Source organism: Pelobates fuscus, chromosome 5 (genome assembly GCF_036172605.1).
Source record: "Pelobates fuscus isolate aPelFus1 chromosome 5, aPelFus1.pri, whole genome shotgun sequence".
Classification (NCBI taxonomy): domain Eukaryota; kingdom Metazoa; phylum Chordata; class Amphibia; order Anura; family Pelobatidae; genus Pelobates; species Pelobates fuscus.
This window is the reverse complement of record NC_086321.1, coordinates 265891584-265918547: the sequence shown is the minus strand read 5'-3', so window position 1 is coordinate 265918547 and position 26964 is coordinate 265891584. Positions and strand designations below refer to the sequence as shown.

At 41.6% G+C, this 26964-nt stretch overlaps 1 protein-coding gene across 1 annotated transcript in view; it reads right to left on the bottom strand.

The window, feature by feature from the left end:
- Positions 1–26964, bottom strand: part of GRIN3A (glutamate ionotropic receptor NMDA type subunit 3A) — a 380703-nt gene that overhangs the window by 113621 nt on the left and 240118 nt on the right. The window contains exon 5 of the mRNA XM_063455270.1: positions 5325–5440. Coding sequence (XP_063311340.1) covers positions 5325–5440 — 116 coding nt within the window. The remainder of the gene's footprint in view (positions 1–5324; positions 5441–26964) is intronic.

The window sequence follows — 26964 nt, the reverse complement described above, 5'->3', positions numbered from 1 at the left end:
GACATGCTTACTACATGCTCACTAAAAACACACAAGCACAATACAGACAAACTCACAAGCACACTGACACAGACAAGCTCACTACAAGATCTCTGGAATACACAAGGTCACTGACACACACGCCAACACAGTACAGACATGCTCACTGACACACACACAGGCTCACTACAGACAAACTCACTACATGCTCACTGACACACAAGATCAGTGAAACACACAAGGCAACTATAGACAAGCTCTCTGACACACATAAGCTCACTATAGACAAGCTCTCTAACACACACAAGAACAATACAGACAAGCTCACTACCAGCTCACTGACACACACATAAGTTTACTATAGACAAACTCTCTGACAAAGCTGTGTATATATATATATATATATATATATATATATATATATATATATATATATATATATATGACAAAAGAATGGAGTGAAAATGGCATTAGATTCTGGCAGCACTGTGCTGTCTATCACTAATAGTTTTAATAACTCCCACTGCACATTGCATAGTGTAGGCTTAGCTGCTCAATGTGCACCATATTCTTTAAAGTGCTTTGTCACTCAATAGCTTAGAACTGAGACACATGCTGTGACTAGATGAAAGGTTGTAAAGTTCCACACTGCAGGACTAGGGCTATTACTCAAATTCTGATTTCAATTTGTAATGATTGTGCTTCTGCTAACCATGTCAGCTACTTCGTGACTCCATATTACCACAGCAGATTACTTATATTGCCAGCTGCAAAGGTAATCAAGAATCTATCAGTATCCTGCTGTAGTAACCCTTTGCGTACTGTTTCATAACGGCAGCAAAATTCATTGGAAAGCTGTAGTTGTCAAAGCAGGAGCACTACTGAAGATGAGATTAGAAAAGGGAGGGCTTGAGAGCAGGAATTAGAAAAAGCCAGAGCATTATACAGAGACATTGCATTGTGTGGAGATCTCTGTGTAAGCCATCCCAATCACCCGGGCCATGTGGGATACAGGGCCGGCGCTTCCTATAAGGCGAACTAGGCAGCCACTCAGTGTGCATTTCCTTTCAGTCCGGCCGGGTACAGGAAACAGAAACTCCTGTGCCGCGGACCGGAGAGGAGCTCGGCCACGCTACAGGAAGGGGAGGTGGGGGGAAGAAGAGATTACAGGGAGGGAGGGGGTGGGAGAGATTACAGGGAGGGAGGGGAGAGAAAGAAGAGATTACAGGGAGGGAGGGGGGGGAGAAAGAAGAGATTACAGGGAGGGAGGGGGGGGAGAAAGAAGAGATTACAGGGAGGGAGGGGGGGAGAAAGAAGAGATTACAGGGAGGGGGGGAGAAAGAAGAGATTACAGTGAGGGGGGAGAAAGAAGACATTACAGGGAGGGAGGGGGGAGAAAGAAGAGATTACAGGGAGGGGGGGGGAGAAAGAAGAGATTACAGGAAGGGAGGGGGGAGAAGAGATTACAGGAAGGGAGGGGGGAGAAGAGATTACAGGGAGGGAGAGGGGGAACGAGATTACAGGGGGGGGAGAAGAGATTACAGGGAGGGAGGGAGGGAGGGGGAGAAGAGATTACAGGGAAGGGGGGGAAGAAGAAGAGATTACAGGGAGGGAGGGGGGAGAAGAAGAAGAGATTACAGGGAGGGAGGGGTGGAGAAGAAGAGATTACAGGGAGGGAGGGGTGGAGAAGAAGAGATTACAGGGAGTGGGGAGAAGAAGAGAAGATTACAGGGGGGAGAAGAGGAGAACACGGGGGAAGAAGAGGAGAACAAGAGGAGAAGGGGAGGAGAAGGGGGATAAGAACACAGGGAGGGGGGGTTGAGAAGAACGTGGGGGCGGGAGAGACCACTAAAAGAGGGAGGGGGTGGTGGAGAGACCACTAGGGGAGGGGGCTGAGGAGAGACTGCTAAGGGAGGGTGGGGGAGAGCAGATAACACTAAGGGAGGGAGGGGGGTGGAGGATAGACCCTTAGGGGAGGGTTGGGGGAGAGTAGAGACCACTAATGGAAAGGGGGCATGAGAAGAGACCACTTAGGGTGTGGGGGAGACCACTAATGTAAAGGGGGGGGAGACCACTAATGGAAAGGGGGGGCAGAGAAGAGCAGAGACCACTAAGGGGGAGACAAGAGATCATTAAGGGGAGACGAGAGACCACTAATGGAAAGTCGGGGATAAAAGGAGACCATTAAGGGAGGTGGGGGGAGGAGAGTAGAGACCACTAAGGGACAGGGGAGGAGAGGAGAGACACTAAGGGGCAGGGGAGATCTCTAAGGGACGGAAGAGCTCTATAGGACAGGGGGCAGGACAGGGAGCTCTTTCACACTACGCACACACACACACACACACACACACACAAAATGCATCCCTACACACAGAAACACAACATGCTTCCCTTACACACAGAGAAACACACAATGCATCAATTACACACACACACAATGCAACCCTTACACATAAAGACAATGCACCCTTTGCACATATACACAGAAACACACAATGCATCCCTTACACACACATGCAAACACACATTGCTTCTATTACACACACACAGAAACACAATGCATCTTACACACACTCAACGCACCCCTTACAGACACACACACACTGCATCCCTTACACACACATGCAAACACACATTGCTTCTCTTACACACACACAGAAACACAATGCATCTCTTACACACACTCAACGCACCCCTTACAGAAACACACACTGCATCCCTTACATACACAGAAACACACTTTGCATCCCTTATGCATACAAACACAGATTCACACAATGCATCCCTTACTCACAACGAGAAACACACAATACATCCCTTATACACAAACAGACACTGCTTTCTATCCCTTACACAAAAACACACCACTTCCACTACACACAAACACACTGTATCACCTACACAAACTGGTATCCCTATACACTACATTCCATAAGCACACACATTAGATCCTCTACCATAACACATCCCCTACACACTCCACTTCTTGTGAGCGAACATATAGGTAGACTTATGGGTGGACCTTATGGGCATACTCACCGTCAGGCCCTGGGGCCCAGACCTTGAGCTGTGTAAGGGGCCCCAAAAAATGGAGCTGCTTCCCGTTCTCCCAGAACATTGATTTTTGTGACCACAGTTACAAACAGCCTCCAGAGATCCTGTTCTACACCAGACCAGTGGAGCCAGACTGCAGCCAGAGCCCATCAACATCCTCATCTGGCAATCTAGTATATTATTAGTGACACTAATCTCTAATTTACCTCACATTAAAGGGACACTTTAGTCCCCAGAACCACTGCAGCTTAATGAAGTGGTTCTGGTGTCTATAGTTTGTCCCTGCAGGCTTTTTAATGTAAACACACGCTGTGTGCAGCACTGGCGTTAGTTCATATGGCAGATCATGTGGGTAGGGCAATGTGATGTCACTGGGGGTGGGGGGGGGCAAATCTTTCTTTTGCCTAGGGCGGCAAAAATCCTTGCACCGGCCCTGGTGGGATATTTATGTTATATAATTTCTGTTCTGTGCCTAGCTACGTGTGCTATCTCTGTATTTTACTCAATAATGTACCTGCCTCTGTGTGCATTATGGGTATATGGGTATCTCTGTATTGTTCCTAATTTTGAGTATTGTATGGATATTTCTATTTACTAACTAGCTCTGTGCATTGTATGGGTAACCTGTATCTGTTACCATTAAGTGTTGAGTAATTGAGGTTAAGTGGACAGATGACACAGGTCAGAAGATGTTAGCTACAGAGTAAAAGGGTAGAGTATAATTCTGGGGAGGTGTAGGGCACCCCACAATCCCAAACCATCACTGGTGTCTGTGGTAGTCTATGTGTGTCAATGTATGTATTTATTATTTTTAAATAAACTTTTAAAATTGCATTTGCAACATATTAAATTATCAAAACATATTAAAAAAATATTTGAATGTATCAAAAAATATCAAAATATGTAAAATATCTAAATATAAAAGGTTTAATAAAAAAAAGTGTATCGTTTGGAAAGCTTATCCAACACTATTAAATCGAGGCATTAGTGTCTGGCACCATAAAGAGATTATATATACAGTTGCAAGAAAAAGTATGTGAACCCTTTGGAATGATATGGATTTCTGCACAAATTGGTCATAAAATGTGATCTGATCATCATCTAAGTCACAACAATAGACAATCACAGTCTGCTTAAACTAATAACACACAAAGAATGAAATGTTGCCATGTTTTTATTGAACACACCATGTAAACATTCACAGTGCAGGTGGAAAAAGTATGTGAACTCTTGGATTTAATAACTGGTTGAACCTCCTTTGGCAGCAATAACTTCAACCAAACATTTCCTGTAGTTGCAGGTCAGACGTGCACAATGGTCAGGAGTAATTCATGACCATTCCTTTTTACAGAACTGTTTCAGTTCAGCAATATTCTTGGGATGTCTGGTGTGAATCGCTTTCTTGAGGTCATGCCACAGCATCTCAATGCTGACTTAGATGATGATTAGATCACATTTTATGACCAATTTGTGCAGAAATCCATATCATTGCAAAGGGTTCACATACTTTTTGCAACTGTATATAGATAATAGATAATAGAATAGATGATAGAAATTTCACCATTTGTTGAATAGTGTGGTGGTGCCTCATGCAGCCCCTGTCTCCCCAGACACTTAACTAAAGTCTAGTGGACGGTGACATACAATAAAGTGAGCAGGGAGACAAGGAGGAGTAAGAACACATACACAATGCAAAAATACCACAATATTTTTCATTTACCACACTTAAACTATATGTACTACCTACTGCAACACTACACAAATATATCCTCCAATTCCATACACTGTCAGTTTCCTAAATGCACACCCACATTCACACACACTGCCAAGGTAAGCAACCAAATTCACAGACCTTAATTTAAACCCAGACACGCACTTCAATATCTTCACAGAAGGTAAAGTGTGTGTCAAAGGGTATGAGGTGTGTGAGAGAGTTACCCTCACTATGTGCACATACACAGAGGTTAATTCTCCTTTTATTTGCAATGCACCAATGAAACATACTTCATATTCTGTGTCATTTTTATGAATGTCAATTTTGTATTTCAAGAAAATAGGGGTGATACACAAATTTAAGTCTGGCACCTTTGGGTAGATTGTCTCACCAGGATTTTCCTACTGATTAATATTCAGTCACCTAAGTACACCCTAGTTTGAAGACTTGAATATCATCTGGGATTAAGTCCACTGCACAGTTTATGCTGCAGAATACTGGGATAAGTGTCATACTGTAGATTATTCCAAAATGTTCTCAAGCATAAAATATAAATAAAAGCAACATCTAAACCAACCTTCGATTGCAAATGGTTTGCCAACTGTCAGTAACTTGCAGTCTGCATCTATGGACACCTCATAGTCCAAGAGTGCTTTATCCATGATGAATGCATCTAGTGTTTCTGGATCATTTCTGTATGAAAATAAATAAAATAATATATAATGAACAAAGAAAGATAAACACTGTTAAATTATAGAGTAACATTCAACAATTAGATAATGTATGCTATTGTATTTATAGGGTAATGAGCTGTCAAGTCAGCAATGAGCCACAGTGTTATATTTGTATTATAATTGAAAATGAGCCACTCACTGTACCATTGTAATATATATATATATATATATATATATATATATATATATATATATATATATATATATATATATATTTTTTTTTTTTTTTACAATGATACAGTAAGTGGCTATTGATCAGTATATGAGCCACTCACCTTATCATTGATATATATATATATATATATATATATATATATATATATATCAATGATACGGTGAGTGGCTCATATACTGATATATATACATATGGAATGGAATGAATTAACATGGTGAAAAGAAAAACTGAGTAGGCAATAGGCATTAATTATGCAAAAAAATGTTTTTCAAAATCCTGAAGTCACTCTGATATTTTCCCATTTTTTTCTGCTTCCAACACATTCAAGAACTGACTGGTGCCATTGTAACAATATAATCAATGTTATTTACTTCACCTGTCTGTAATGACTGATCTGTATATATATATATATATATCAGTAATGTAATAATCAGTCATTACAGACAGGTGAAGTAAATAACATTGATTATATTGGGTTAAACTATTAGTGTCTTTTTGTTTTTCTGTTTCATATGGGAAAACTTTTAGAAACTAAAAGATCTGATTATTTATTCAGCAAAGAGAACAGATTGACCCTCAAGAATACTATTTACAGTAGGTTTTATATCTGTACCATAAAGACGTTCGCTTTATAATATAACTTTTATATTATATTCTTATTTAAGCTATTTTACATTGATATATTGTGTTCATACATTTGTTTAGTCAACAATTATATTTGGCACAGCCTGTCCCCTTTTTTTCATTTTTCTTGTCCTCTCATTTTGGATTGTTAGGGTATCCATATACAGACTTGCTGCCTTCAGGGTTCGCATTGTATTTCCCCCCCTCTTTTTTGCACTCTACACCAAGCCATAGAAACTGTAACGTCATTTGGTGCTCACTATTATCATCATTAATGGCATTTATATAGCACTAACCTATTCTTCAATGCTCTAAAATGTTAAAGGGGGGGGGGGGGGGGGGGGTATTAACAACAAATATGACAAGCTATTACACATTTTAACATGAGAGCTAGATTGGTGAGAACCTATGAGAACAATCTAGATAGTGTAAATTATATACAAAAGATTCTGAAGCTGCCAAGAGAAAGCAACAGACTGTGAGAGGGAATAAAAACAGCTTAGTGGATACGCTCTAACTGGAGAGGTAGGATTTCACCAAGTCCTATAAAAGTTAAAAAGAACTAAGAACACCCTAAGGTGTAGATATCCAGGAGCGAATTAGGGCATTTTGGTCGCATGCATTTTGGTCGCATGCATTTTGGTCGAGTCAATCTGGTCGCCATGCATTTTGGTCGCATGGCATTGTGATTGCATGCATTTTTGTCGCCATTTTTACCATAAAAAATATTTTTTTTCGTCCCCCCTCCCTGCTTGATATATGGCAGGGAGGGGGGCTCTCCTTCCCTGGTGGTCCAGTGGCAGTTCAGTGGGGGGGAGAGGGGGGCTGGCAGAGCTGTAACTTACCTGTTCTGCAGCTCCTGTCAGCTCTCTCCTCCTCTGCGCCGTCCGGTCAGCACCTCGGTCAGCTCCCAGTGTAAATCTCGCGAGAGCCGCGGCTCTCGCGAGACTTACAGTGTAAGCTGACAGAAGAGCAGAACGGACGGCGCAGAGGAGGAGAGAGCTGACAGGAGCTGCAGAACAGGTAAGTTACAGCTCTGCCAGCCCCCCTCTCCCCCCCACTGAACTGCCACTGGACCACCAGGGAAGGAGAGCCCCCCTCCCTGCCATATATCAAGCAGGGAGGGGGGACGAAAAAAAAATATATAAATAAACTAAGAAATAATAATAAAAAAATAATAATAAAAAAAAATTAATAATAACAAAAAAAAAGGGGTATAAGGACCACTATGGGAGGGGGGGGGGGTTATAAGGACCACTATGGGAGGGAGGGGTATATGGACCACTAGGGGAGGGGAGGGTAAGGACCACTAGGGGAGGGGTGAGTCAGGACCACTGGGGGGGGGTGAAGGAACACGGGGGTGGGGAGGTAAGGACCACTGAGGGAGGAGGAGGGGAAGTCAGGACATATGGGGGGGAGAGGGGGCACTCATACACACACGCTGCACTCATACACACACACACATACGCACACACTGCATTCATTATACACACACTGTAAATAAATATTCAATTAATATATTTTTTTTAGGATCTAATTTTATTTAGAAATTTACCAGTAGCTGCTGCATTTCCCACCCTAGTCTTATACTCGAGTCAATAAGTTTTCCCAGTTTTTTGGGATAAAATTAGGGGCCTCGGCTTATATTCGGGTCGGCTTATACTCGAGTATATACGGTAGTTAGGGAAGTAGTTTTGAGTGATTCCTGAAGTTTTTAAAAAATTTTCAGGTGACTAGTGCAAGTTTGAAAAACTGGCGTTTTGAAGCTGTGAGGGAGGCGCTGCCCAGTGTGAGAGGCACACAGGGAAGAGCTCCTGTCAGCTTTCCACTGCTATTTGTGCCTAGAAAGTCTGTATTGCAGTAAAATTTGAGAAAAAGGTGTCAGAGGAGGTAGGTGTCGAATATTTCACCAGGGGGGACATTTAAGGCCCCAAAAAAATGTTTTTTTTTTTTAAAGCTATTGTTAAAGGGAACCATTTTATGATGTTTTTTTTTTTTTTTTTTTTTTTTCCATTCCTGGTTTTAAAAAAATATTATTATGGGGAAATAAGAGCTATGGTGTGTTAGAAGATGAAGGCTAAATGAGGTTTATGGTCTTCCCACAGGAACGTAGTTGTGACAACATGGATGATTTCCCAGTGGTGTCGTACTGTCAGAGTTCGCGAGGGCACCAGTTACTTTTGCTGGAAACATACGAGCACTATAGAGAAAGGGAGTTAACCAATGGAAAAATCTTGTGGAAGTGCACGAGCTGGAAGAAGCTCAGATGTCCAGCAAGGGCACACACGGTAAATGACAGGGTTACCCATTATGTCAAGCACACCCACCTTCCAGCACCGGGAAAACTGCAAGAACGGAAAATTGTACAAAATATAAAAGAAAGTGCTTGCAGTTCCCGGGACAGTGCAAAAAGTATTGTGGCAGCATGCGTTTCGGAGGCACCCGAAGGCGTACTAGGCAACCTTCCGGACCAAATGTCTCTGAAAAGATATGTTCGTCGCGTTCGTGGGCCAGAAGGGAATGTACATAAGTATGGAGAAATCAATATAGGTGTTGCCATTCCAGACAAACTTCAGCATACGAGCCGGGGGGAAAGATTTATTTATTTTGATAAATTGGACGAGAACGAGAGAATCATCATGTTTTCAACAAACCAGAACCTAATCGTGCTCAGGGAATGCACCACCTGGTTAATGGATGGGACATTTAAGAGCTGCCCACATCCTTTCCAACAACTGTACAGTATCCATGGGCTGAGGGGTGCATTTGCGCAGCCCCTTGTGTATATTATAATGACAAGAAGAAACAAGGAACGTTATATTGAGGTCTTCAATCAGGTTAAACTTTTAATTAGTGGTTGTGGACCAAGTTATATCATTGTAGATTTTGAAAAGGCAGCGATTGAGGCCATTGGAGCAGTGTGGCCTGCAGCAGAATCAAAGGGCTGCTTCTTTCACTTCCAACAGAGCATCTGGCGCCATGTGCAGGCCTCAGGGAAGCAGGAGCGGTATCTTAACGACCCTACTTTTTCCCTGAACATTAGAAAGCTAGCTGCGTTGGCCTTTGTGCCCCCAGACAAGTTGATCGAACATTTTGAATGTCTTGTAGAATCTGATTATTTTGTAACTAATTTAGAGGACCTTACTGTAATAATGGATTATTTCGAGGACACCTATGTTGGGAGACCCCAAAGATCAGGGAAAAGATGCGCACCTATGTTCCCCATCCAGTTTTGGAATATGACGACGAACCTATCCCTCGATCTGCCAAGAACAAATAACTTGGTGGAAGGATGGCACAATGGCTTCGCCTGGCTCCTGGAGCACAAGAAGCCAGATCTGTGGGGCTTCATTTTAGGCCTACAGAAAGAACAGGCGTTGCAGGAGGCCAGAAGGGAGCAGTTTTTAGCTGGGCATGGTGCCATTCCTCAAAAAAAACAATACCGTGACACCACTGAGCGTCTAAAAATGGTTTCCTCGACTTATGACAGTGTTCCTTTATTGGACTATCTTCGGGCCATTGCCTATAACTTACAGTTGAAAGTATGAGCTGTATAAGTTGATTTTCATACGCATTACCTATTAATTTTGCATCACATTTAGTTGTTATGATATTGCAGTTAGTGTACACTTCCTTTTATCTTGCTGTTTTTGTTGCTGTGAAATCCAGTTATTTCAATTCTGTGCACCAGATAAGCTTCAGTTCAGTTGCCTTTTTAAAACAGATTTTGTTGTTATACTGTTACAGTCCACCTCCTTTTGAATGTTTTGTTATTTCAGTATGGCAGTTATTTGAATTCTACTTAGCGAATACAGTATACTAGTTCAATATAGTTATTAAATATTTGGGTGAGATTCCGTTTTTTTGTCACTGATTTCGGTCTACCAAAGTTACACAGAATGAGCGCACAATTGTAACCCGGAACCCGGAACCCACTACCCCTAACCCTATCCCTAACCCTAACCCTAACCCTAACCCTCTAACCCTAACCCTAACCCTCTAACCCTAATGAATGGCGACCAAATTGCATGCGACCAAAATGCATGCGACCAAATTGCATGCGATCAAAATGCACAAACAGTGTAATGCGACCAATTTGTCACGACCAAAATGCATGCGACCAAAATGCATGCGACCAAAATGCACAAACAGTGTAATGCGACCAATTTGCATGCGCGGCCAAATGCATGCGACCAAAATGCACAAACAGTGTAATGTGACCAATTTGTCACGACCAAAATGCATGCGACCAAATTGCATGCGCGACCAAATTGCATGCACGACCAAATTGCATGCGATCAAAATGCTTGATATGCACGACCAAAATGCATGCGACCAAATTGCATGCGATCAAAATGCACAAACAGTGTAATGCGACCAATTTGTCACGACCAAAATGCATGCGACCAAATTGCATGCGATCAAAATGCTTGATATGCCAGGAGCTAAGAAATTGATAGATCTAATACTGATATGGAGGAAATGAAATAAATATAACCTCAATTATACAGTCTTAAAAACAGAATTATAAAATACAATTCAGACTAGTTTAAAAGTGGTATTATATAAAAAAAAACTGTGTGTATCACAGTGGGATTACAGTTAAGCATTGAATAATACATTTCCCAAATAATAGTCCTTATTATGTTGTAGATAGTAACTGTTCTATAATCTGTAACAAATCCTTATGTCACTTTTGTATCACAAGTAGCTATGACTCGGCCAGTAATAACAATGCCGGGTAAACCAAGCACCTATGAATTTGATCTACTTAAAATGTTAAGAAAGTCCAAAGTCCAAAAATAGAGCAAATGGCAATTTAGTATCAATAAACTAAATGCCTAAACCAGTGGTAGTCAACCTTTTTTTACCTACCGCCCACTAATGCATCTTTTTGGTTGAAATAATTTCTTTACCGCCCACCAGTTTTCGCGCAAATGCAGAATATTTTTTTAGAAAGGAGGGTGTTTAAAAAAAAAAAAAAATGTACGTACATTTATCTTTTTATTTCTACTTAATGCAGGTTTATAAGGTTTTAACTTTATAAAGTTTAATGAGAAAACAATAAAGTAAATTGAAATTACCTTTACTAGTGATTAATGAGATCCTTGAGGTTGATGCTGCGAGACTAAATATTTGATATCTGGTTCGATTTTCGTAAGGAACAAACGAAGGTCTCTTTCAGTGATATTCAGACGACTTCTCTGTTTGCGCATATGATTTCTCATTTGTGCGTCAGCTCATCTCCTCTCCCTCCTCAATTCTCCTCCCCACCTTTTTTTCCCTTTTTTCTATTTTTTTAACCTTCCTTGTAGCAATGCCCAGTAGGAAGGCTGAGCTAGGTAGCCCACTATAACAGACAGGCACACATACAGACACACATACAGGCACACATACAGACACCCACACACACACAAGACACACATACATACACACACACAGACACATACAGACACACATACACACACACACACACACATACAGACACACACAACACATACATACACACATGACACACATACAGACACACATACAAAGACACATACAGACACACACATACACATACACATACACACACAAGACACACATACAAGACACATACACACACACACATACAGACACACACAAGACACATACATGCACACACAGACATGCACACATACAAGACATACATAGACACCCACACATGCAGACACACACATTATATTTAAGTCACCCTCCTGTTTCCTACATTTAAGGTGCAGGAGGGTGACTTATTTTTATTATTTCACTTTTGATAGGCTGTGTATTGCGTCATCGAAAGATGGCACTCCTCTGGTCATTTTTATTTTCAATGACTGTGTTTTTGTATGGCTTTTAAGGCTTCTGGTTATTGTCTGTCCCAAAGTGCAGACGGGCTTTTACTGCAGATGGAGGCACAGAGGTTATCTATGACAAATAAATGTTCTAAGATGTAATTTCTAGCAAAGCAGACATATCCAAGAGGTTTATATCAGAATGGCGTTGACAATATGGCTGGAATAATTCACATTTTTAGGGTGTGAAAACTTCTAGACGAGGCATGCGTTTGTGATTATTTCAAATGGAAATTCATTGGAATTTCTTAATTTAAAACAGAAACAGACATATACACACACACAGACATACAAGACACACGCATACAGACACACAGACAGGCACACATACACACATACATACACACACAAAGACAAGCACACAGACAGGCACACATACACACACACAAGACACATACATACAAACAGACAGGCACACATACAAACAGACACACACAGACATGCAGACACACACAGACACACATACAATGACACATACAAAGACAAGACACACATACATACAGACACACATATATACAGACAGACACATACACACACACAAGACATACATACAAAGACACATACAGACAGACACACATATATACAGACAGACACATACACACACAAGACATACATACAAAGACACATACAGACAGACACACACACACGACATACAAAGACACACACACACAAGACATACCTACAAAGACACACACACACATTATATTTAAGTCACCCTCCTGTTTCCTACCTTTAAGGTGCAGTAGGGTGACTTTCCCTGGGGTCCAGTGGTGGCTCAGGTGGATGGGAGTCAGAGTTCCCACTCTGACTCCCTGGTGTTCCTCCCGCGCGGCTCTCAGTTTTAGCTGGGAGGAGTGACCGGGGAATCACTTCCTCCCAGCCCTGTGATGTCATCACAGGGGGCCCGGTCGCGCTGTTAAAGCGCCCAGCGCTGACCGGGCCCCCTCACAATCCACATCCATCGTGTGGCCCTGACAGCATGGGCCACCCGATGGACACCTCCATATGCGGCCCCGGCGGTTTGCCACGCGGGCCGGGGCCGCAAATGGTCACGGCGGTACCCAGTCGCACGGGTACCGCCGGCTGGAACCCGCCGGGCGTCAAAACCTGGAAATCCCTACCGCCCACCTGGAATCCTAAAACGCCCACTAGTGGGCGGTAGGGACCAGGTTGACGACCCATGGCCTAAACAAACAATAACATTTTAACAATTGTCCACTGGAAAACCAAGTTGATAAATAAAAACATGTAGAATTTATTATGCAATAAAAAGATTAAAAGATTCCAAAATTTAAAAATGACGGTGATAAATACTGAGGTAAGAGTACAGTCTATTGAGTCTCAAATATGAAAAAGTATGAAACCTGTGATCCAGACCCAGATGGATTTGGATTGAAAAAGATAAAGAAAATCCTTCTCTTCTCCCTCCTTGCAGTCGGCGAGGATGGCGTGTGGGTCCCTGAATCCTCCGCCTCCGACCTCACATCGAGAGGTGGAGCTGGAACTCGCGAGGGAGATATCGATGAGGCTGGATACCGGGTCCGGGATGTTGTAATCCACAGGGAAGATTGTAGAGACCTGTAGAGGGAGATATCGATGAAGCGGACCCGGTATCTAGCTTCATCGATATCTCCCTCGCGAGTTCCATCTCCACCTCTCGATGTGAGGTCGGAGGCGGAGGATTCAGGGACCCAAACGCCGTCCTCACCGGCTGCAAGGAGGGAGAAGAGAAGGATTTTCTTTATCTTTTTCAATCCAAATCCATCCGGGTCTGGATCACAGGTTTCATACTTTTTCATATTTGAGACTTAATAGACTGTATTCCTACCTCAGTATTTCACCGTCATTTTTATATTTTGGAATATTTTTATCTTTTTATTGCATAATAAATTCTACATGTTTTTATTTATCAACTTGGTTTTCCAGTGAACATTTGTTACAAGGTTATTGTTTGTTTAGGCATTTAGTTTATTGATACTAAATTGCCATTTGCTCTATTTTTGGACTTTCTTAACATTGTAAGTAGATCAAATTCATAGGTGCTTGGTTTACCCAGCATTGTTATTACAGGCCTAGTCATAGCTACTTGTGATACAAAAGTGACATAAGGATTTGTTACAGATTATGGAACAGTTACTATCTACAACATAATAAGGACTATTATTTGGGACATTTATTATTCAATAAATTAACTGTAATCCCACTGTGATACACACAGTTTTTTTTTATATAATACCACTTTTAAACTTGTCTGAATTGTATTTTATAATTCTGTTTTTAAGACTGTATAATTGAGGTTATATTTATTTAATTTCCTCCATATCGGTATTAGATCTATCTATTTCTTAGCTCCTGGATATCTACACTTTAGGGTGTTCTTAGTGTAAATTATATGCCTAGTGAAACCTGACACAAAGTATCACTAAGCAAGTGCCACCAGTGAAGTGCTACCAGTAAAATTAGACCTATCAATGATGCAGCAGAGAAAAGCATGATGCTCTGCTTTCCCCTTTGGCCCTGAATGTGACAGTACAAATATTAAATGTATTCTTCCTAAATAATCTGTACTCCTGTGTGTCTGGCCTTTTACCATAATGTGGAAATCGTGGTGTTATTATTAATGTGGTTGATATTCTAAATCTAATACTTACATCTGCAAGATGTGTTTGTGGGTAATTTGTTTCCTCTTCCTTTTTGACAATATATATGTTTGGTAATACCTTGCATTGATTCATAGTTATAGAGTAATATAGGCTGACAAAGACTTACATTTCAGCCTCACACATCTATATAACTGCTGTTGATCCAAAAGAAGGTGTAAACCTAATTTGAATGGAATTTTCAATTTTGCCACAAAATGTGAAAACATTATTTCTCGACTCCAAAATGGTAATTATATATATTCTGCATCAATAAGTTGTTACCCTACATATTGACTATTATATTCTTGTTTTCCAAAATAGCGTCCAGACATTATTTCAAAGTCAGTATAGAATCTGATAAAACCACATTCAGAAAAGTCCACATATTTATTGTTCTTACAGTAAGAACACTTTCCTGTGTAGTATAGAAAATATAATTTATTCAAGTTTAACATCATAGTCATAACACTACTTGTCCTTTGTACTGTAACCCTGTTACGTATCTTAGTATTATCAGCAAAAAGACATACCTTACCATCAAGGCGTTCTGCAATGTAACTAATAAAAATATTAAAGAGAATGGTTCCAAGTACAGATCCCTGAGGTACCCCACTGGTGACAAGCCATGCTACTCCACTGACTACAACCCTTTGTTGGCTGTCCCTCAGCCACTGCCTTACCTTTTCTACAATAGGTAAGGCAAACTTAATCCAAACTTAATCCAAACTTAAAGATTGCAGTTTATTGATAAGCATTCTATGTGCAACAGTGTCAGAAGCCTTATTGAAATCTAGGTAAGCAATATCTATTATTTTAGTTACCCAATAAAACAAATCAATAAGGTTAGATTGACATGATCTCCCTGAAATAAACCCATGTTGTCTCTGATCTTGAAATCCGTGTGATTTTAGATGTTCAACAATCATATCCTTTAATATGGTTTCCATTACTTTCCCCACTACTGAAGTAATGCTTACTGGCCTATAGTTGCCCGATTCCTCCCTACTACCTTTCTTGTGAATAGGCACAACATTCGTTAACTTCCAATATTCTGGGACTACTCCTGTTAACAATGGTTGGTTCACTAAATCAGTTAAATAAATCAGTTAATGGTTTTGCTAGTACACCACTAAGCTCTTTTAATAACTTTGGGTGTATTCAATCAGGTCCCATTGGTTATTTGTATTAGCTTTTGACAGTTGAAATAGAACCTTTTCCTCTGTAAACTCACATGTAACAAATGACTAATTTGTCCTTTTATCTAACTGAGGTCCCTTTCCTTCATTTTCATTTTTAAATACTGAACAAAAATATTCATTGAGGCAGTCAGCTAGACCTTTATCCTCTTCTACATACCTTCCATCTTTTGCTTTTAATCTACCTAATCCTTATTTTACTTTTTTGATTTATTTGCTTTTACTGACAAGCTGCCTTCAGCAATGCAACATTGAAATAATCCCATTTCTCTTGGACTCCATTTAAATTGCTCCAGTCTGATAATGACTCCTTTACACTGTGACGGACTGCCTGGCACCCCGACTGGGTACCTCTATCAATCGCTGCTTCCTTGTACTTGCAAGCACCATAAGCACTGTACTGAAACACCAAAACCACCGTAGACCCCACGAACCGCCGCAGCTTGGTTGGTGTCTCATTGTCCTCCACCCACCCTGGATCAGACCCAAGACCAGGATCCAGTTTCCAGTGGGTAGACCTCTCCTAGTCCAGACTGCGTAGCAGGAACAGCTCTTACAAGAGCTAGTGATTATACTCAGGTGAGTATTGTGATATAGCAAACCCCAGAGTGAATGTAGTTCTCCAATCCCCCAACCATGATCATGAAGGGGTAAACAAATCTCAGTTTAATGGGAGCCACACTTGGCATTATATGACAATCCCCATGCAAGGGGTATGCCCACAGGCACCTTGTGGGTGACTGATTTGCAACTTCACAGACCAATAAAAATAAGGTTACAAGGCACGACACTCCCACACACAGCACAAAATCCCTCCCCTCTGCCTGGGAGATAATTGGATCAGATACTGTATTAACCCCATTATCCCCAGGCATAAAAAACACACATTTCTATAAAGTCCCAAAAGTACCCCAAAACACATAATATCCCCACAAAGTATACATCCTCTAAATAGCCCTTATCTGGGTGATCAACATATCCAAATATCACCCAGATCAGTTCAGGGGGTTGAGGAATTTTATGGAAGTCACATATTTGACCGACCACAGGCATGGTCTCATGCCCAAAACAGTTCCAGAGAATCAGGGCTTGTGGTCGGTCTAGTTCGGTAGTTTGAAAACAAACAAATTACCGAACAGAGTCAATAGTCTTACCCTGGAGTAGGCATGTGCATGGGGAAAATTTTCGGTTCGGTTCGCATTCCAAAATTCGGGACTTTCGCAATTCGGGACTTCGGCAATTCGGCACTTCAACACTTCATAACTTCGGTAACTTCGGCACTTCAGAACTTCGGCACTTCGACACTTTGGAACTTCGGCACTTCGGAACTTCACCTCTTAGGCACTTCAACACTTCGGAAATTCGGCAACTTCGGAACTTCGCCACTTCGGCACTTCAACACTTCGGCACTTCTCTTGCAGTTGCTTAGTAGATAACTCCCTAATTCCCACTGTATTAGGGAGTTTTCTACCAAAAGGCTGAAAGACCTAAATTGGTCTTTCAGCCAAATTTACTAATACTAAGAAAAAATTACTTAGTATTAGTAAATTTTGCCCCTACTCGCTATACCACGAGTAGGGGCATGTCTAGTAAACAGTGAGCAGCCTGTGGCTGCTCACTGTTAAAAAAAATAAAAAAATTAAAATAGGGTTCCCCCTCCCAAGCCCCCACCTATTGCCCCCCTGGCCCCCACCCCTGAGCGGTGGGGGCCCTAAAGTAAAATGATGGGGGGACCTATTGTCCTCCCACCCGGCTCCCACCCCTGAGCGGTGGGTGGGGGCCCTAAATACTAATAGGGGGGACCTAATGTCCTCACCCCCTGGCCCCCCACCCCTGAGCGGTGGGTGGGGGCCCTAAATACTAATAAGGGGGGGACCTAATGCCCTCCCCCCTTGCCCCCACCCCTGAGTGGTGGGTGGGGGCCCTAAATTGGAATAAGGGGTGGGGGACCTAATGTCCTCCCCCCTGGCCCCCACCCCTGAGCGGCGGGTGGGGACCCTAAATACTAATAAGGGGGGAACCTAATGTCCTCCCCCCTGGCCCCCACCCAAAATTCCAAAGAGCTTTCTCATGCTGTGTAAAATGACACAGAGCACTCTGATTGGTGGATTTCAAATCAACCAATCAGAGTGCTGTGACAGGTAAATGTAAAGACTTACTGTTACGGTTGCCTCCAGGCTGGCTGGAAGTTGGACCATAGAAAAGAATGCTCCTAGCGCTCACCAAAGGACCATCAGCATCGTAGACACCATAACTACTGCGTAGCCACCATAAGTACTGCAGACTCCACGAACCACCGCTGCTGGGCTGGTATCTCGCCGTCTGCTCTGCGCCCCCTGGACCTACGACCAGGCTCCAGGTTCCAGGAGGAGAACCTCTTCCTTCTGTAGAGTGAAGCAGGATCAGTAACAAGAGCTCTTACAAGAGCTCAGTAGCTAAGGGAGTATGAAGAGCATAGAAATCCCTGTAGTGAATATAGCTAGCCCCTACAAACATGAGTCAAGGCTGCAAGTAAGAGGGTCAAGTCATTCGTGCGTTAGGTCGGTAGTAGATTGAATCTACCGACCGCCAGGCAGAAAGGCACGAACAAGCCTTTTCTGCAGGTGAAAGGAATACTTTTAAACATGGGGCCATAGTCATGAGGAAGGAGGCTGGTAACCAGGCTTCTCAAAAATCCAGGGAAGCAGGGCAATTTATCCTTTAAAGGGCCAGTTACAAATAGCAGTTTGTAACACTTACCTGTCAGTCTCTTCATTTACCTGTCAGACCACTGTGATTGGATGGCTTAAACACACCAATCAGAGTGCTCTGAGCCTAATTGCAGGGCGGGGCAAGGCTTTATAAGCCTCCCCCCACCCTGCAGAGCTCAGTTTGCGTGGAGCCCTCGCCTGGTGAAGATGGATTTTTTTGGGGGGCTTGTTTTTTTTTTTTTATTGCGTCGGTTATTATGGATTTTTATTTGGCCTTTCTTGGGGCTGTAAAAAGGATATTTTAGAAGAAAGAAAACATTGAATGGTAAGTTTTATTTTTTTTACAGGTACTTAGTTAAAGGTCCCCCCCTCATTATTTTTAGGGTGAGGGGGGTAGGTAGGGGGTTAATATTTTTTGGGGGGGAGGGGGTGACTAGGTGTTTGGGGACCCCTAGTCACCTGGGGGGGTAACATTTTTATTTATGGACCCCACCCGCCGCTCAGGGGTGGGGGCCAGGAGGGAGGACCTTAGGTCCCCCCCTTATTAGTATTTAGGGCCCCCACCCGCCGCTCAGGGGTAGGGACCAGGGGGAGGACATTAGGTCCCCCCCCCCTTATTAGTATTTAGGGCCCCCACCCGCCACTCAGGGGTGGGTGCCAGGGGGGAGGACATTAGGTCTCCCCCTTATCCCAGGGCCCCCACCCACCGCTCAGGGGTGGGGGCCAGGGGGGAGGACATTAGGTCCCCCCCTTATTAGTATTTAGGGCCCCCACCCACCGCTCAGGCGTGGGGGCTAGGGTTGAGGACAATAGGTCTCCCCCCTTATTCTGACTTAGGGTCCCCACCCGCCGCTCAGGGGTGGGGGGCCCGGGGGAGGACAATAGGTCCCCCCATTATTATTATTTTTTTAACAGTGAGCAGCCACAGGCGGTATAGCGAGTAGGGGCATAATTTACTAATACTAAGTAATCTTTACTTAGTATTAGTACATTTGGCTGAAAGACCAATTTAGGTCTTTCAGTCTTTTAGTAGATAGCTCCCTAATACCGTGGGAATTAGGGAGTTATCTACTTATTCATTCCTGTCATTACATTGACTGGCTAAGTAACTTACATTTTATATGAATGTATGTTACTTGATTGTTGTAAGTGTTGAAAATACTTACAGCTGAATCATGGCTATGTTTGTATACTTTTTATTTAAAATTGTATACAATGTAACATTCTTCTTCTTTCACTGGGTAAGTGTATCAGTACTTAGGCAATACTGTGCTTCGGATCTTCAACACTTTGGAAATTTGGTAATTTCGGAACTTCGGGACCTCGGCAATTCGGCAATTTCCCGAAATTTGTCTGAATTCATATTCGGACCGAAACTAATTGCACATGTCTACCCTGGAGCTTGTTCCCCTCATCCAGATGAATGATCTCACCGAACAGTGCCCTTCTAAGTTGAATAGAACTGAACAAGGCGATATGGTCTCTGGTTTGTGTGGTTGTTCGGTAAACTAACCATATAGTCCCAATTGCAGGAACAGAGACTTTTTAAGCCAGGTCTATTGCAGGGGCTATAGTCACAGGGTAAGAGGCTGGCCAGCAGGCTCCTCCAAGAACCAGTGGCGAGGTTCAGATCAGTGGCGAGATCACGTGATCTGAGGAAGCCTTTACGGCGAAACGCGTCATCACGCTTTTGTGAAGGCATAGCTATTTAAAGACACAGCGCACTTTATGTTTTAACTATTTGTATTCTAGTGTTTTTTGAGCTTTTACACTTATAAGGTGCTGCTATTATTTGTTTTAATATCTTTTAGTCACTTAGAAATTACTGCGCCATCTTTTAGCTTGGTTTCTTTGTATATCGTCACATACACATATTCTAATTTTAGAAAAGTCTGTTTTCCTAAAGTCTAAAACTTTTGTTTTTATGTGGTGTGACTCTTATATTCTTATATTATATACAAGTCTATGGATCTTATTCCCTAAACGGCGAACATCTAAAAATGCTCACTGAGAACATTTGTTCCATTTTGAGAAAGATGCAAACCATCTTTTTAGAACAGTTTATTTCCATTCCAAACAGAGCTACCATAAGAAATGAAGCCAAATCCTTGCTCCCGACACCATTCACCTAGCCATAGGTTAAAGTCCCTAATATGCATCCGACTGTCTTTCGGAGTGTTATGCACAGGCAGAACTTCAGAGAATGACAGTGTGGAAGCAACCTGCCGTATATCAAAGCAAAAACACAAACAACTTCCTTTACCTCTGAAGCCTCATTGCAAGCCAATTCATTTGTCCCTAGATGGACAAGTACATCCATTTCCCCTTCCTGCTTTGCTCACTTAACAATATTACAAATACATCTCCTGTCTCTGTAAACAATAGTTCCCAAACATGAGCCAAGACTTCATGAAGGGGTAAACGAATCTCCCTCTAATGGGAGCCACACTTGGCCTTATATACCAATCCCCATGCAACGGGCACAACCACATGGACCTTGTTGGGGACTGCAATACAAAATTATAAACCAATAGCAACAGGGTTACAATGCATGGCACTCCCATATACAATACAATAAGCCTTTCCTTTTACTTAGGAGATAATTGAGTCAAGCATTATACTAAACTAAATTTTCTCCAAACACAAAAAACACACATTTAAAAAAAAATAAAAAATAATTACCTTAAAACACATTAAATCCCCACAAATGTTACATCGCCTGATAGCCCTAATCTGGGTGACTAACATATCCCAAAATCACCCAAATCAGTTTAGGGATTCAGGAATTTCCTGAAAGTCATAGCTTTTCCCATGGCCAAAACTGTTCCATAGAATCGCGGTAAGTGCCGCTGGCGATCGACCGGGAACCGCAAAGTCCTCATGCCGAAAATAGTTCCATAGAATCGTGGCTAAGTGCCGCTGGGGGATCGACCGGGAACCGTGAAGTCTTCATGCCGAAAATAGTTCCAGGGCATTCGATGCTCAGTCCCCCTGAAGTCTATTTGCGGTTTTGGTCCATGAAAACGGCCACCAGGGAGCTAGCCTTCAGTTCCATGGAAAGTGCCGAACCAGGGGGAATAAAATATGAGTCTTTACAGCTGTTGACTTGGCCCATAGTCTTTTGGCAAGAGGCTGGCCAGCAGGCCCCTCCAAGCACCCGCGACGAGGTTCAGTGCGTCATACCTGGGTAGGCCTATGCTTATTTGCAAACAATAGCTAATTAACCAACAATCAATAGCAAATACCTAGCTAATCAAATGCCTTACCAATTACCAATAGGAAATCAAACCTTGTGCAATCAGTAACCTTTTCCTATAGATGAATCTTACCAATTACCAACAGGAAATCAAACCTTGTGCAATCAGTAATCTTTTCCTATAGATGAGAGTTTCTGTAAAACTCTCCAGAATATCTCCAATCACACACTTTGAAGCAGCATTTAGATGTAGCAACCAAGCTACATTAAACAATTTTATGGCAATACATTAATGACCTCAGCAACTGTTACCTGATATTTATTTTTATATTGTTTTGTTTTCCCTAACTCATAGGATGATATCATATAACCAATTCACTATTTTGAGTTCACCCTCCATTTTATTTTTTGCAGCTCATAACTGTTTAAAATAATCACATAATTCACATATAATAATAGTATTAAATTGGATCTTATTATTCAACTGCTTGTGCATGTAACCGTTTTGCCTAAATTTGACCCTCACAGATGTTTCCTTTAGAATGTTAATACTTTAAAAACAAGGAACTTACCAAACCACAACTCCCTTGACATTTTGTAATGCCTGATTATAAAATAAAGTTAATCTTATTAATAATGTTTAAATATAATATCTTGTGATAATGAGTAATCTTTGACAATTATCTAAATGTGATGTAATGTGACATGATAAGATACCTATATAATGTGATGTGTTATACCAATAAACTCAGAATTCATTTGGACCTTACAGTGGAGGTGTGTCTGAGTTAATTCTCCAGGCCTGTAGTTGTGATACGCTGATCGGAAGTATGAACTGCAGCCGTTACAATCCCCGGGAAAATAAAATAACCCTAATACTAAGTCAGTTCCATTTAGGGTGCAAGAGATATACCTTCTTGAGGTTAATTTCTTTTCAAGGGAAAGATCTCCCACTTTTGCCTTTTTTCTTTTCTTTCTTTTTACAAATAGATTGTTTTGGCACTGAGTGGATATTTTAAGTATGGACCCCACTCTTCCACTGCAAATTCTCTTGTCTTCCTGGTTATTGCTTAGTGACCATTTAGATAACATAGTTGCCACAGGTGAAGCTTTCACTACTTTAAGCTTATTTTTTTTATTTCTCCATTGGTTTTTGTTTTTCTTTTTTCCTCTCCCATCCTCCTCACTCCCGCCTCCCTATAGGACAGTTACAGACTACAGGATGAATTTTTGAAAAAAAATGCTTTCCTATGGACTGACTGAACGCGCATGCATTCAGCGGATGACATCGGAAGAGGGAGGAGAGTCCCCAGCGCCGAGGGAGCCTGGCGCTGGAGAAAGGTAAGAATTTAACATCTTCCTCCTCCTTCAGCCCAGCGGGAGGGGGATCCAGAGGGTGGGACGACCCAAAGACCCTATAGAGCCAGGAAAACGAGTTTTTTTTCCTGGCACTATAGTGGTCCGTTAAGTGCCGGTTTATAAGTAACGTGCAACTCGATCTAAGATAGAGTAGGGATGTGTGAAGAGAGGATGAACACTTAAGTGTTATAGAAAATACTGTATTCCAAATAGAAATACTGTAAAGAGGACATGCATTTCTATGTGTATGTCATGAAAAGTGTTGCCATATTCACAACAGCAATATATTCGCTGTAAGGGGGGGGGGGCACATATAAAACAAAGTGCCAATTGTAGTGCAAGGTGCTGGTAAAATATGTAAAGTGCTACAGTGAAGTTAAAATACCATAGTGCAAATAAAGTGCCACTTGTCTTATTATTTGCACCATAGTATTTTAACTTCACTGTAACACTTTACATATGTCAGCGTCGCTATGGAAACACACATGACGTCACCACGCTATGACGGCACTTGGGGGCAGAGCACGGTTGCACAGGCACACTGGCCTCTCTGGGACGCTGGTCTGGGACTCAATTCACCTGGGGGTAAGTCAATGTAGCCATTATATCTGCCTATATAAATGGTGTTTTTTTAAGATGTATCTATGCATTGATCCTGATGAAAGTCCTGGACATAGGACTGAAATGTTGATTGTGATTTTAACAATTTAAAATAAAGATTGGATTTTTTAAACTCCGTTAGTGCTGCTACCTCTTTAGATATGTGGATACCATAACCCTGGCTATTTAGCACCTGGCATTTAAGGGACATTTAAGCGTGAGTGCAAGAGACTTTCTTCTTTTGTATATATGTATATACAAAAGAAGATTTCTCTTTTTCTAATGATACCTCCTCCCCTCGTCCTGTCTCGGTTGGAGTCCCCTAAGGCTCTGTCCTTGGTCCCCTTCTATTTTATCTTTATACTGCCTCTCTTGGCAAACTTATTACCTCTTTTGGATTCCACTACCACCTGTACGCTGATGACACCCAGTTATATCTCTCCTCCCCGGACCTCTCCCCTGCCGTCCTGCAACGTGTCACTGCTTGCCTTTCTTCCATCTCTGACTGGATGTCCTCCTGTTTTCTGAAACTCAATCTCTCTAAAACTGAGCTCCTTGTCTTTCCTTCTCCTAATACTGATCCTCCTCTTTCGCTCTCCCTTCAAGTTTGTGGTACCCACATCAGTCCATCCTTGCAAGCGCGCTGTCTTGGCGTCATACTTGATTCTGGCCTCACCTTTGAGCCTCACATCCAGCATGTTGCCAAATCCTGTAGATTCCATCTTAAAAACATAGCCCGCATCCGCCCCTTTCTTGCACCAGATACTACCAAGGAGCTTGTCCATGCTCTAGTAATTTCCCGCATGGATTATTGTAACCCTCTCCTGATTGGTCTTCCCAAAAGCCGTACTGCACAGCTACAGTCCGTAATGAATGCTGCTGCCAGACTGATTTTCCTCTCTAGTCGTTTCTCTCACACCTCACCCCTCTGCCAGTCCTTACATTGGCTTCCTGTATGCTATAGGAGTCAATTCAAGGTAATAATTCACACCTATAATGCACTGAACAACTCTAGCCCATCTTATATCTCCTCACAGATCCATAGGTATGTCCCTTCTCGGTCTCTCCGCTCTGCCCGTGACCACCTCTTGTCCGTTGTTCGCACCCGTACGGCCAACTCACGCTTGCAGTACTTCTCGCGGGTGGCTCCCTTCCTATGGAATAGTCTGCCTACCGTCATCAGACTCTCCCCTAGTCTTGCATCTTTTAAGAAGTGCCTTAAAACCCATCTCTTTAGGAAAGCTTATGGCCTCCCAGACTAACCTTTACCTCACATACCTGTCTCTTGCTCTCTCCTAAAGGGCAGCCCACCTTATATGACTGAAAATTCCTGTCCTAATGTATTTTACACCCCACCTCCTATAGAATGTAAGCCTGATTGAGCAGGGTCCTCTTCAACCTATTCTTCCTGTAAGTTTATTTGTAATTGTCCTATTTATAGTTAAATCCCCTCTCATAATATTGTAAAGTGCTACGGAATCTGTTTGCGCTATATAAATGCCAATAATAATAATAATAATAATAATAATAATAATAATAATAATAATAATAATTATTATTATTATTATTATTAGTATTATTATTATTATTATGATATATTTATTTTATTAATTTATTATAAGAAATTAAGTGATTTTTAAAATGATATATTGAGGAACCTGCCTGACAATCCAGGCAGAAAGTACAGAGACTTTAATTTGCAAGCACTATATTTGACCCTGTATCTTTCTAAGCCCCATAAAACCTTTACATTTAGGTACTGTTATACTTGTGAGACACAACTATGAGTATTTTAGAGCAGTAAAACATATTACACAACAAAAATATAATTAGTAAAAGGGCAGTTTTTGTGTGAAAAATGTAAAAAACAAATATGAAAATTAACTTTGGCCAGGGTTTGTGACTAAGTGGATACTAAAAAAGCCTGAATATACACCTTTTTGAATAACCTGGGTTGTCTACTTTTGCAAATGGTATGCCATGATGGGGGTGATTTTAATTTTTGGTCTGCCATTGGATTTCCAAGGCAGCATAGGCCAAGAAAACCAATTTGGTAAATTTCAATTTGTAGAAAACACTGAAAAGTTGAAAGCTCTATATTTGACCATGTAACTTTCTAAAACCCCATGAAACCTGTAATATGGGTAACTGCTGTATACCTGAGACATTACTGAACATTATTGTATTGATCCTGACTGGATAATCCCCCTCTCAGCTGTCTTGAAGAGTTCAAGTAACAGCTGAGATGATATCTGAGAGGGGAATTATCCAGTCAGAATAAAGTGACAGGAGAAGAGCACAGCCCCAGGAGGATCAATTGGGTAAAAAGGAGGGATATGGCTATTGTAATTTTACATGCTTTTGCTATTTGGTCCCTGAGGAAGTCCCTTCTGGGAAGAGATGTGTAGGACCTAATTTTGCTTTTTATGTATTTTAAAATAAAGCCACTTTTCTACATTGTATCACTGCTGAAGTCCCTTGTTTTTATTATACCTAACAGATATTGCAGCAAGCCCAAAGAAGTACTCAGAGAGAAATTGGCCCCTAAATTTTTGGGGTGGCACCCATTGTGGGGAGACCTACTGGGAAGTCTCCTTTTGGGAAGCTGTATTGTATTATCATACCAGTTAAATATTGTATACAATTGGTGGTGGGAATTATAATTGTGTTTTTTGTCAGTGTATATAGTACATAATCTGCCTGTTGAAATAATGGTTTCAAATCCTGTACTACAGGTTTGGTAATATCATCCACGTATTATTGCCTGTGCAAAGCAGTGCCCTACTACACAAAGCCTGTGCAAACATGCCCCAGTTGTCTCAAAATTATTGAAAGTTACACATCTAGACAAAATAAGCTGTATGCAGCTATGGCCTTTGTAATTTATATCGCTCACAAGCTGATTAAATTATGGTAGCTGCACACAGCAACTGCCTCCCAGGAATACATCGTAGGGTTGCCTTACATTAATGGAAACCTAACACTATATACAAGAGATGCATAATGGTGCATGAGGAAACGTATATATTCTTGGGCACTGGTGACATTTATAAACAATCTGACCTTCCTTCTCCAGAACCACTCAATAACAATATTTCTCACTCCTAGGCTTTGGGGTCCCATATTTCATTTTGTGTTTGGATGTG